Source organism: Anser brachyrhynchus, assembly GCF_964034855.1.
Source record: "Anser brachyrhynchus genome assembly, chromosome: Z".
Lineage (NCBI taxonomy): Eukaryota > Metazoa > Chordata > Aves > Anseriformes > Anatidae > Anser > Anser brachyrhynchus.
In genome coordinates, this window is record NC_137697.1 from 44,121,156 (window position 1) to 44,135,447 (window position 14,292).

The window sequence follows — 14,292 nt, forward strand, 5'->3', positions numbered from 1 at the left end:
CTGGTACATGTGCCTATCAACAAGCAGTTTAATATGATACACAATAGTTACCAAAGAGAGGTCTGATGCTTAGTAATACAGTAATACTCTAATACTGCAGTTACTTCAGTGTGGGGGTGCAAATCTCTTCTTCCTGCAGTCTTGAAGGGAGGCAAGTTCACATTAAATTATTATGATGATTGAAAACTACACCTTACAACTGACAACTACAGCCTTTCAGACTCATTTCCCCAGCTGTCTTGCCTTCAGGGTTTGCTATCTTACGTGTTCAGAATATGACTAATGGCCTGCATTGCGAAATAGAGGTAGAGGACATATCCCTATCCTACAGCTACATTCAGTGGGTGCAGAACTCACCTGAGACAACTAATTTTTCCTCCACTCAATATTACTCTGTTATAACCAGCTTTTCATTTAGCAAGGATCATGCAGTGGAACGTATATCTGCAGCTGCAGAAAAGCGCCTAAACCAGGAGTGGGGAGGCATATGTTGTAGGGATTACTGTAGCTGTACATGCTGTTTTGCAGGGCTCAACAGATTCTGCTACCAGACACGGATGCCCCAAACCGCAAAAATGCAAATAACAAAAGAAGCATTACTTTTTATTGAAAACGTAAAAATCATGTGAATCATGTACAATATTTTCTCATAAGGAAAATTTTAGCTGTTTCATAACGTTTCACAAAACTGTAAAACATTTTATTTTTATAAAGACTTTTTCATAAAACAAAGATAAAACTAAAGTAGTATTACAAAGCTATTTTCTAAATCATTGACAAAGAACTGAAAGTGTTTAACAGACTAATTCATAAAAGTGGCAGGAGGAAGGACTCTTCCTTTTGTAAATCTCCAAGAGGACACACAAAGGTATAGAGGGGCATGGGTTTTTTCTTTCATAACGTTTAAAATCAAGTGACATGTTAAACAGTACAGACGTGGATTCATAGGATGGTACAAATTCTAGGACTGCATTTCTCTACACTACCTCAAACAGTGCAACAGTGATTCAGTGTAAATCTCTACAGTGTTTCATTGATTCAATACTTGTGTTCAAGTATGTGTCCATGAGAATGATCAAAATCCCTACTTAGCTATTTTAATTTTCTTGTTTATAATAGGTTATAAGTTACAGTAGATTATCCCCAACAGTATGTTTCTAAATCATATGAACTGATTTCACAATACATTCTGTAATAACCTGTTCAATAATGTTAGCTTACTCACCTCAACATCTGTTGCAAAATACACAAGATCATTCTGACTCTGAATGCCAAAAATATAATAAAATTAAAAAAGGCTTTATTTCCATATACAACAAAACTATTCAGCTAAATTAAAATAAATTCAAGATAACATGGTGTCTTTTTTTTTTTTTTGGCAACAGAGAGATGACCCTACTGAAAATAAACATTTAAAATACTAGTTACTATTCTTTAAAAAATTCTAATAAATGTATCCAAAATTGTTCATATAAAAATTAATTATGCAAACCTCAGAGGATAAAACAAGTTGGCTGTCTAACCAAAACAATTAAGAATGTCTGGCAGGCAAAAATAAATTAATTTGATTAAATTATATGTAATCTGATAATATTTGGTCTGAAGAAGCGTGCATGTGTGTGTACGTGTACGCGCTTGTGTGTGTGTGTACATCTGTGTGTGTTTATAAATAATAACATCGCAAAGAGCTGAGAGCCAGCCAGCCTGACAGAGGTCAACTCTTTTGTTGCATCTTTTGCGCATAGAAGTCCCTGCATGTCTCACAGCATCGCTGGTACCACCTCATGTCTTGACACAGGTTCTTTTCTCGTATCACCCTGCAGTACACAGGCCACTGGTCTCCCAGGCACTTGAACGTTAAAGCAGCTGTGAAAAAACAAAAATAAAAATAAAAATCCAATACACGTAACTGTTACATTTATTAGGGAAGAATCAGGTAGCAAAATGGACAAGCATATCAGAAGTATATCCAAGGGGGGGAAAGGAGGGTAGATTTACATTTTCAACAAAAACAAAAAGACCAAAAATTCTCTTGCTTTCAATATTTTCAACAGTCGAATTTTTTAGGGCAAGCTTAATGTATCACTTGCATTAAGTCGCGCTGAAACTGATGGGTGCATGTCACGCACCTACATCCTCAAAAGAGAGTTAAGACCACATTTCTGCCCTGTGCAGAGGTGAGCCCAGCTCTGCTGAGGATGGGTCCAAGGCTATGCTGGGGCTGCAGAGCCAGCCCCAGTGAAGCTGCAAGTTGCAGTAGTTCCAGTTGAAGCTGAACTCAGATGGAAGTTGTCACTGGAAAAATTGGAAGTCTCAGCTTGAATAATACCAGAATGTGGTTCTCAGGGACATGAACAAGTGGAAATGCTTCTATCAATGGCAGTCAGGAAAATGCAGGGACATATTGGGTTTACATGGCAAGGGTTTAGTAGCAGGTGCCTGCAGGGGTGGCCTCTGTGAGCAGAGCCCAGCACCGGTCCCATGGTAGATAAGGACCAGTTTTAGACAGGGACCTGCCACTGGCCAGAGCTGAGTCAGGGAGCGACTCTGGTTGGGCCTCTGGAAGAGCTGATTTAAGAAAGAGGGAAAAAAAAAAAAAAAACCTGCTGTGCAGCAGCAGCTGGGAGAGAGAAGCGAGAAGCAGTCCTGCAGCCCCCCAGGTCAGTGCAGCAGGAGGGCAGGAGGTGCTCCTGGCACGCAGCAGCAGTTCCCCCGCGGCCTGTGCAGGGAGAGGCCCCTGGTGGAGCAGGCTGTCCCCCTGCAGCCCATGGGTCCCACACGGAGCAGATCTCCACGCTGCAGCCCCCCCGTGGAGGAGCCCCCGGTGGAGCAGGTGGATGTGGCCTGGAGGAGGCTGCGGCCCATGGAGAGCCCCCGCAGGAGCAGGCCCCGGGCCGGAGCTGCAGCCCGTGGAGAGGAGCCCACGCAGGAGCAGGGCGTCTGGGGGGAGCTGCCGCCCACCCGTGGGGGACCCGTGCTGGAGCAGTTTGCTCCTGGGGGATGGATGGACCCCGTGGTACGGAGCCATGTGGGAGCAGGTCTTGAAGAGCTGCTGCCTGTGGGCAGCCCCCGCAGGCTCAGTTCGGGAAAGAAAATCAGTTCAGTAAGTGTGAAGGAGTGGTGGAGACAAAGCATCATGAACTGACCACAGCCCCCATTCCCCGTTCCTCTGTGCCACTTGGAGGAAGGAGGTAGAAGAAAGTGAATGTGGGGAAGGAGTTTTTAATTTGCTGTTAGTTCTCACTGCTCTAGCTTGTTAGTAGTAGGTAATAAATTTCATTATTCTCCCTACACTGAGTATGTTTTGCCTCTGACTATAGCTGTTGAGTGATCTCCTTGTCCTTATCTCAACCCTTGAGCCCTTTTCGTCATACTTTCTACCCCTTTCCCTTTGAGGAGGGGGAGTAAGAGCAGTTGTGGTGGAGCTCAGCTGCCCAGCAGGGTAAAACCACCACAAAGGAATAAAGCATGGACGTTGTTGCTGGTTTCCTCATTCAGCTTTTGCTCAGGAAATCTAGAATTTTTACTATGTTGTCAATGAATGGAGACTGAACAAAACTACATGATGTCATACCTATTCTTTATAAGTGAAACATCTAATAGACCTATTGTATTCTCTGGTTTATTTGTTAAAAGGGGCAAAATGATATTGTCTTCCTACCTTGACTGCTTTGGATACCACACAGAGAGGCACTCTTTTCAGTGTAGAGGGTTGAAGACAGTTAGCAAGTTCCATGCTACATTTAATAATGCAAAGAAATTTTATGTAGAAAAATTAAATTGATAGCATGGAATCAATGAGATTTTATTTACTGGCAAATATACTTGTCCACGCCCAATTATTTCATTTTGCACATTTCCTACCTTTCTGAACTTTTTCTCAGCTCTCCACACATTCAAAATGTTTTGTTGTTGTTGTTTTTTTAATTTCCTTCCAATACATTTGTCTGACTGCATAACTGTCTTTTTAATGACTCAATGTGTCTTCCCTTCTCCACGTTGAAGTCAGACTATATTAATCCTTACCTCCACACCTTTCACAGCTTATCCTCACCCATTTATTCAAGTTGCTCTATTGGTATTCTATTACTGCTTTCTGTCTGAATCTTTAAAAGTCAACTTCTTCCTCAGAAACCTTCTAAAATGATAAGGACATCATACAAGCCTGAAAAGCCACTCTCTGGATTATTCTACTGGTGTTGTAACTATACAGCTCTCTCTAGCAATCATTAACATTTAGATGCAGAAGCCTCATTTTTCTTTTGGTTGTACAAAATATGCATATTTTCATGTCTATTGTCATTTTTCATTTGAAGCCATCTTTTACTTCATACACCTGTTTTACTTACCAAGGCCTCTTATACTGCTTGTAATAGAACAATTTTGGATATTTGCACAGTGAGTTATTCAAACTATAGTGCATGTGTGCAATTAGTATGGGAAAACAGGTAAATACAGGGCAGAAGAAACACACACCACCGAAAAATCATCATAACTGAACTGAAAGAAGCCAGTCATTTTAATAGAAGTGAAATTGGAACTGAGAGCATATTCTAAAAGTAATAGAGACAGATGGTGAAATCCACATCACTTTCCACCAGAGCTAAACCCCAGACCCAGGGGTACATGATACAACATGATAGGAAAGGAACTGGAGGCCAAAATATTTAAGTGAAGCATAGTCTTATGAATTTTGAGATGTTATTGTTTCCACTGGACTGGATTCTGACTACAGTTGCATGAGGTTGACCTGTGGATTACTAATAACTGATATAATCCATTCTACAAGGACAACATAGCTCTTTTGTTTTCTTTTCTTTTGTTTAGTGAATTTCACATTAAACCCAATTTTAATCAATGTAAAGATATTTTTTTCTCTGTAAAACTTTGTGGTTCATTTTACTCTGTGACACAAAGCTTCTTATACCTCACCGGATGGAGAATGCCAATGATGCAAAGAAGCCTCTTGCTTCTGTGACATCAGTTGAACAAAGAAAGATAAAGTATGAAGGGCAGCTTTACAACAGTGAAATAGTAAAGGAGAGCTCTGTAAGCAACATCTGTCATCTCATCCAGCAAAATGAAACAATGACCACTACACAGAAATGTTTGAGGGTTAACAACTTCAAAGAGAAATACTCTTTGCTGACTCAAAGGAAGGATTACACACAGCCTGAAATGTTAGACTTGCTTTCCACGCAGGAATAATCCATTTGACAGGAGGGTTTATCTTAACAAGGGCTATGGAAAATCATCTGGAAAGGGTATACTGTCCTACAGCAAGCCCTTGAACAGTGCCCTAGTCATGATCAGGAAGCATGTACATTTTACGGAGTTAATGGCAAGACCATCATCAACACCCCAGCAGGAAATGACAGTTAACAGAATTAACAGTTCACTAGTTATGCATTAAAAATAAATAAATAAATAAATCTTAAGACCAATAGAGAGATGAGTTCTTCCAGGAACAGCAAATCTCTGCATGTTAGCAATTTTCTTTCACATATCCTGCATCAGGCATAGATTATAGACATCTGAGCCAATGACAAGTGGAAAGAAATATTTGTATTGAGAAACTAGGGCCTCTTTAATCTCAAAAATATCATAAGAACATAGTTTGAAGAGCTTTTAAGAGCAAATCAGAGGTTTTTTTACTTTAGAAATACTTGACAAAATTGAGTGGATAAAGAAATAAATTATTAGCTCTAATATAAACATATTTTCACTTAGAATGTTTTGTGCCCATAATATGCAGTCTCATAATATGGTCCTTCCTTGGCTAACAAAACTCTTTACTGTCCTGAGGTACAGTCTCTCATGTACAAGCTGGAAAACTGAGGCACAGAGAGAAGTCTCTGAATAGAATTTTTATCTCCCAGGTCCCAGCCATATGCTTTTAATTTGGCATCATCATTGTTCTACAGAGAAAGAACTAAACAGAAATTTCCAATAAGAATGTGTCATTTTGGCTGCTTACCTAACCTGGGTGATGTTATTGTGTTAACATTAATTTTCTCATTGCAGGGATGGAGATGACAGGGTCTGTAGGCTGCAGGCTTTTCTGAGGAAAAACATTCATTGCCATGCCTTCCTGTGATCTTGTGCATGCACTGGATGACTCGGGACTGCATTCCTTTGCCACAGGTAACGGAGCACTGGAACACACAGAAGACAGACATTCACTGGAAAGGTATTTTTGCCTGCAAAACATGAGGTGAAATGCTAGTCCAGCTAAAGTCAATGGCTGTTACATCAGTTATCAACAATCTGAGATTTCTGCCTCCTATTCAATAACCTAGATGAAAGTCAACTCCTATATGAAATAACAGACCAAAAGGAAATACCCCTGAAGGACTGTTTCCAGCATGCTGTGGCTGTCAAGGTCCAATTTGCAGAGCCAGTGACGAAACTGAAATGCAGCAACCAGCATGAAGGGAGCAAGGGCCATTCTCCTGTATTTGTTTTCTAATTTACCTTTATAATGGAAGTGAGAGTGATGGAACAAACAACAATGCTGACACAGAGAAGCATTCTGAAATAAGCCATTACTCCTTCTATCAGTGCAAAAGTGCTGTTTCCACTGAGAAGTTTAGAGTGTTTGCCTCCTCTTCCTGCCTTTGCTTCCTGTCTCTGTGTTTTCATGTGTGTCCAACAAATAAAACACATGCAATAATCTATGAGAGGCTGCTTGGCCTTTAATCAGCCTTCCCATCTTGTTGCCACACGGAATGAAGTGAGAAAACAGCCAAGTACTGCAACAGTCATAATGTCCTACTTTTATCACAGTAACATAACAAATTAGAATGAAAACTTGGGCAATGTTTTACAAATGCATAAAAAAACCTGTTCCGAACAAACAAATTACACCTTTTCCCCTTCACTGACTTTTTATGAACAAAATTTAATGGGGCTTGAAGTGAGATATGTTCCATTGCTTTAACTAAAAATTCATTGAAAAAAAAATATGTTGCAATTTGCTCTTATGTGCTAGTGGTTTTCACTCACACATTGACAAATTTCATTCAGTTTTGGAGAAATTTACAATACAGAACATCTTCAGGTATTCATCAACCTCTTGCATTGAATGGCATGAGCACTAGCTGAAAATTTATACCGCTACACCCACATAATCCTGATAACATATTTTTTTTCTAAAAAAATCTTAATTTTGTAAATGTTCACAAAACATTTCCTTGGGATGCTTCATGAAGCAGCAGGAAAAAATATTGAAATGAAGGACAAAGACAAGGAGAGGAACAACAACCTATAACAACAAAGGTTTCCCAACCAGCCTCTCTCAAGATGGAGATGTAGAGTTTATCAAGCCTTCAAAGAAAGAAAAAAATTTGAGTATAGGAAGCACTAAAGTGTTTTATACTCTTTCCTTTTGTCATCTATGTGCTTTTGGGTGACATTTTAAGCACTGTTACTAGGAGAAAAGATTTACACATTCCAAATGGGAAATAGGGGGCTCCAGAGGAGTTAGATTCATGTTTCACTCCTAAAGAGGTACAAAAGACTAGGATACATATTTAGAGTGTTTTCAGAAGGGACTAATAACATCCAAAGCATGTTTCAGCTTGTAACCACATGAAATGGCATTCTATAGATGCAGTAAGTGGATTTGATTTTGCTTCTCTTCTCAGTGATGTACATCAGGAGTAGCTCCACTAAGTCAACAAAGTTTCTGTAATTAGTTGCAAAGTTAATCAGATACAATCTGCACAGTTCAAGGCTTGCAAAGACATTCATTTAGGAATACAGTGTTGTCTATTCAATACCAACCATCACTTAATAAATGAACCAATATGCTGATTACAGAACAAAATCCAGCTAGCATTGAAGTCTTCCACATGCAGAAGTCTCTCATCAACTTTGAACTTAGTATACTGCTTTTACACTGCACGAGAAAAAGACTCTTAAAATAATTCCTTTTTCCTGAATTCTCTACCTTTTTCCAGTGCGGCTAAAAATACTGTGACTTCCTATAACTGCCAACATTATATACATGACAAACATACATAATTATACATACAGATACCCCAAATTTAATCATCAACAGCAGCCAGAACACTGATTTTTCATCTTGCCAAAATTCCATCCACTTCATGGATTCCTCTCTCCATACTTCAGAGAGGTTTCTCTTTAGAGTATTTCAATAGACTAGCAAGTGAGACAATGGAATAGCAAATTTTAAGGGAGAAAAAAAAATAAAAATAAGAAAAGCAAACCTAAGAATGAAGGGAAGAAGAAGGTGTATCAACTCTTTAAAAATTATCACAATTATTGCAAAAATTAGAGTAATTTTGCACACAGAATTGTATTCCTTCCCTTTAGTAAAACACTTTCCTGTTTATTAACCAGAGCTAGAATGTGTGTGAAATTTTAGTAAGTATGTATCTTTTATCAGCTATGGTGAAGGAGGACAGGAATGTGGATCTCTTAAAAATAATCTACATGGCCATTATTTTTGGTTATCCTAAAGTGAGCAACAGGAACCTTGCCATGTGGAGTACTAGATGGAAGTGAGAAGGGGATTTGAAAATGCTTCTGGTGACAAACTGGGCTCCAGTGGTTTATCTGCTAATTGATAATGCATAATAATTCACCCTCGTGAAAGTGTCCTTTTGGAGAGCACTCTGGCAGCAGCCACATCTTATTTATATCAAATAAGCACCGACCTGAAAGATTCTACTGATTGCAATGCATCTGAGACAATACTCAACGAGCAGACAGATCTTTCTCAGGTAACCACTGTGTAAACCCTTAATTTCTACACAGAAATTGGCAAGATTTTGCATTAAAATCTTAATTGGCAAATTAACCTCCCTTTAATGACTGTGCTGCTGCTAACCTTTCTGAGATATTTCAAAGAGCTCTATGAAGCATTACAATGTGATTTTTTTTTTTTAATTAAAAAATGTATACATCTTTCAAACAATTAATTTTGTCTTGCATGACCTACATACTATCATCCATCATTTAGAGGAGGAAAATGATGCTGAAGGATACTAAAATGATACGTTTCAGTTCATATGGGAAGTATGTGGCAAAGCAAGAAATAAGACATTTCCCTTCACCTTCCCTCCCCTTGTATCTACTTTTCTCTTCACAGAAATGTCTAACTTTGTATTTATTCTTATTTTATAAAACTGAGAGCTTTTATTAGGTTTTGAAAGATGTCCAGTGAGAACTGTGACGAGAGAGGGCTGCAATCTAAAACGTTCAAAGCCAGTCCCATCAATTTAGTCTACCCTGTTCACACATCAGAAGAAGCAGTGGTGTCTGACTTCAGAATTAACAATTCTACTCACTGGAAGCCAGAAAAAAATTAGAAAAAAAAAATCTCTTTACCATAGCTGTATTATCTCATGTTCAAAGTAATATGAAATTGAATATCTACTAAAAACACTTACACATGGGACAGATACAAACAGAGAAAAAGAAATATTTTTAGTCATTTTAAAAGCAACTGGAAATAAAATGAAAAATTTCAGACATAACATCTTATTTGCATAAAAGTAGGGAAAACACACTTCAGGTATGGCATTTGCTAGCGACACAGACAAACTGAGATTTTTGCATGTCTCCATGAAGTAGCCTGACATGTTTGTACTACATACATACCAGCCAGCTGCTGAGATAACTGAGAGCACCAAATGAATACTGGAGGATAAAAGGCATCCACAACATTTTTTCTTCATGGCTCTGAAACGGCATAGAATTGTTCCATCTTCTCCAGAAGACACTTCAATTTCTGCAAACCAGCTAGATGCAATGCAGAGCAACAGCTCTGATCCTCATTATAATACCTTACTGCATAAACATCTTTACTTTCTAGCTCTGTACACTAATGCCTCTTAATTTTGCCTCAGTTTTGGATTTTTCTCACTCAAAATGTTCAACCAGAGGGAAATAGTCTTCAGTGGATGTGCAGATATCACATTTTAGGTAGCACTTCTAGTATGTAGTCAAAGCTACACAGCTTCTGTATACTTGTGCAGTTTCCAAGTTTAAAACCGTAACAAGATTTTCAATTTACAACAGTACTTTCACCTTCACATACTATGCTGTGAATTTAATCATAAACCAGTCCATCTGACAAAACTGATTATATTTTCCACAATTTTAAATTTATATATATATATAATGCAAAGCTTATGTACATAAAATTTGCAGAAAATGGCCACTCCAAACAAATTTGTAGCAACTTGCTAAGGATTCATGAGATCTTCGATTAGTTTCAACCCACAACGTTTTTGACTAGTGAATGGAGAATGTTTTTCTAGAGCTCCTCTCCCCACATCTCCCAAATGTCACACTTGCACATGCTATACTTTATTTTTGCGGTCGTTAATTACAGTTTAATTTTCACTGTTCAGATGACCTACACTTTAAGGCCATGTAACTGATTAGCAAAATTCCCGTAGGACAACTGTGCTTGTAGGTTTAGACTAAATGTTCTAATATGCAGCCGGAGGTTTTTTAGGTGGCTGTTAATCTGTGCATTTTGGACACATTCCTAAAGGTACTGTAAAACCGTTCAAGCAGCAAGACATGTAAAATATTCCTGTTAAAGATTACAAAAAAAAAAAATCCTGGATAAATATAGTTAACGGATTTTTATATTATTATTTTTTTTCTCTCAAATAAAATCTACCCACCCTATTTGAATTTTGTCCTACTTTTGAACTTCTTTTAGACATAATTTCAAGGACAGAAATCTAGGCGTTAAATATAACAATCCTTACATTTGGCATGCACACCATTTACCCAAGATTCCTTCTTACTGTTCCCTGCCAAAGATATATATTCTGGAGAGAATACATATTCCCATGGCCAACAGCTGAAGAAGGTGCTGTAATGCCTTAGTTGCTTCCAGCTGGCCTTCGAACGAAGTAGGAATTCCTAAATTAAGGAAAAAATTGTCACTGGCAGACAGTAACGGTCAAAATGCATCCTTCTGCCAAGACAACAGGCAATCGCTGCAGAGGTTGATAGGATCCACAATGAAAAACCGAATCTGTGGCAATATTAACAGAATTGACTTGGACAATTTATTTTCAAGAATAAGTGGATTGTTCAATAAAAGGGTTTTACAAGTCTAAGTAGCATTAAAAGTGGAGAGAGATGTGCTCATAAGGAAACTCAATGATGAGTTCTACTGGAAATTATTAGCAGAGCATTCCTAATCATTTATGTATAGGTTCATCAGTTCCAGCATTCAAGTAGTTTCAACCTTTTCATAAAATGAGTGTGAAACAAGGGTAGCAAGCAATCAGATATTAGCAACAGGACTAGTATTTGCTTTCATGTCTGCAATTTTTTTGTGTACCTTTTGTTTTTATAAAGTTCACTTTTGAAGGCAGGTAGCAGGTAAGGTGGTGCATTTGTTTTCAATAAACGGAGTTTAACAATATTCTTATTTTTAAAGGATACTAGATAAAGTAAGTTATCTGCAGTTTACTTAAGCACTTTTCTTTTTTTTTTTTTTTAATAAGATCATTTGTGAATACCACAACTAATACAAAAATAGGGACTAATAGATCCAAACATAAGATGAAGTCTGAGTTCTCCTATGCATCATTTCCAGGAAGGTCTTTATGCCTCTCTCATTTCTGACACACCCAACACCTCAGTATATGAATGCCAAATTTAAAATTCAGAACTTGTGCTAAGTTTAGCTGAAAAAAATCTGCTGTTGGTCTCTGCTAAGTTTAGCAAGCTTGAGTTGTCCTTACTTCTTTTTATTTTTCTTTTTTCTCTATTTTTTTCTTTCTTTTTTCTATCTTTTTCTTTCAAGCTCTTCTTTCTTGAGTGCCAATTAATACTATGTAAATGTTCAAGAGACATAAGATTTGAAAGGAAGACAGACAGCTGAAGTCCACATTTGATAAGCTGGGCTACAGACAAGATTTATGTGTAGGAAGTCCTCATCACCTGGTCTCAAGAACCTGGACCTTTCTTTTCTGTCTCTATTTTCTTAATCATCCACTAGCTTCCAATAGAAATCAATTATATTTTTTCATGGAAAATGAGAAACTGCCTTTGGTAACAAGACAAGAAGCAACTAAAAGTTTACAAGTAAGATTTGATTGTGGAATATGACAAGAATTTGGTTTAACATGAATATTAAGGAAACAACAAAAAATAAATCATTTTTGCTGTGACAGCATATGAAAATTTCTCCCTTGACTAAATTCAGTTCCCCCATTTCTTTTTAGATGAACTAGTTAAACACAGTCACTCACTTCATGACTGAATAAGCTTGAGCATCCCAATGAATCTAGTCTCTTTTGTTAGGACAGTTATACTTACTAGTTTGCTCAGGAAGCCTGCTGAGATTCCTCCTCAAGGTATGCAACATTGGGTTAATTCACAAAATCCTGTATGTAATAGGGAATTTAGACTGGATAACATTAGGGTACAACAAATCCTGTGAGAAAGATGAAAACTACTGGAGGGCTACATGTACATTTCTCTGTAATCATAAATGTGATATACTTGCTAAATCAGCTGAAGACCTTTTTAATTTATAAATATATAGGTCAAACATAAAATTATTTACATGCTTCTGAGTGATATGAAGCATTAGTCTTTATTTTTGCAGTTCTATAAATTTTATTTATCCTTCATGTTTTTTAAAAGCAATAAACATACAAAGATGAAACCAAATTGTATTGGGTGTATTTGGCAAGGGTTTGGTAGCAGGGGGGCTGCAAGGGTGGCCTCTATGAGCAGAGCCCAGCAGCTGCCCCATGTCAGAGCAGAGCCAGCTCCAGCCAGCTCCAACAGCGACCCACCACTGACCAGAGCCACCAGTAATGCTGGGTGGGCCTTCTGGACAGCAGACTGGAGGAAAGGGAAAAAAAAACTGCTGTGCAGCAGCAGGGACAGAGAGGAGTGAGAAAATGGGAGAGAAGCAGCCCTGCAGCCCCCCAGGTGAGTGCAGCAGGAGGGCAGGAGGTGCTCCAGGCAGGCAGCAGCAGTTCCCCCGCGGCCTGTGCAGGGAGAGGCCCCTGGTGGAGCAGGCTGTCCCCCTGCAGCCCACGGGTCCCACACGGAGCAGATCTCCACGCTGCAGCCCCCCCGTGGAGGAGCCCCCGGTGGAGCAGGTGGATGTGGCCTGGAGGAGGCTGCGGCCCATGGAGAGCCCCCGCAGGAGCAGGCCCCGGGCCGGAGCTGCAGCCCGTGGAGAGGAGCCCACGCAGGAGCAGGGGGTCTGGGGGGAGCTGCCGCCCACCCGTGGGGGACCCGTGCTGGAGCAGTTTGCTCCTGGGGGATGGATGGACCCCGTGGTACGGAGCCGTGTGGGAGCAGGTCTTGAAGAGCTGCTGCCTGCGGGCAGCCCCCGCAGGCTCAGTTCGGGCAGGACGGCATCCCGTGGGAGGGACCCCACGGGGAGCAGGGGCAGGGAGGGACTGTGAAGGAGCAGTGGAGACAAAGCCTCAGGGACTGACCTCAGCCCCCATTACCTGTTCCCCTGAGCTGCTTGGGGGTAGGAGGCTGAAGAGGGAAGATGTAGCAAAGGGAGATGGGGGGGAAGGTGGTTTTGGTTTGCTTTCAGTTTCTCACTGCTCTAATCTGCTAGTGATAGGCAACATAATATATTAATCTTAATATACTGAGTCTGTTTTGCCTGTGATGGTAATTGGTGACCAGTCTCCCTGTCCTTACCTCAACCCATGAGCCCTTTTCATCATATTTTCTTCCCCTCTTCCTTTGAGGAAGGGGAGTCAGAGACCAGTGTGGTGGAGTCTAGCTGCCCATAAGGTAAAACCACCACAAATGTTCAACTTAGTTTTTGATAAGATAGATCTGTGATATCTGTGATACTCTTAGATGAGAGAAGTGGAAGCTAACCATATGAGAACCATTTTTTAAGGATCTTTGCTCTTCTGCCAATGAAACAAACAACTCCAGTGAAAAGCACTTTTACAGAACTAGTACATTGTTTTCAATATCTTTATGGATATTTTAACAATTCTGTAGGTACCGTGTATTTGCCTAAGGCCATATGTTATTTTTAAAGGATGTCAGACAAGAAACTGATAAAAGAAAAATAATACAATTATTTGTATGAGACGTGATAAAACAGGTTATACAGATGCTTATTCAAAACTGCTTAAGAGGGCTCACCCTTTGTGCATTAGACTAAATTTTGTATTGCCAACACGTGGTAAAACCTAATTTCTGTAGCATATTGTATATATTACTGCTATTAATGTGTAGTGGTAAATAAGACATTATTACATCTCAGACTTTCACGTGAGATAGCACTGAATGGAAGTT

General features: G+C 39.3%; 1 protein-coding gene across 8 annotated transcripts in view; it reads right to left on the reverse strand.

The window, feature by feature from the left end:
- Positions 1–587: 587 nt before the first annotated feature.
- Positions 588–14,292, reverse strand: part of ADAMTS19 (ADAM metallopeptidase with thrombospondin type 1 motif 19) — a 164,181-nt gene continuing 150,476 nt past the window's right edge. For 7 of the 8 annotated variants that reach the window (XM_080575091.1, XM_080575096.1, XM_080575095.1 and 4 more), the window contains 2 exons: positions 5,978–6,155; positions 588–1,866 (listed from right to left, as the gene is read on the reverse strand). In XM_080575091.1, the coding sequence (XP_080431217.1) occupies positions 1,715–1,866; positions 5,978–6,155 (330 nt within the window). In that variant the 3' untranslated portion in view covers positions 588–1,714. The other variant, XM_080575092.1, reaches the window with a different exon arrangement.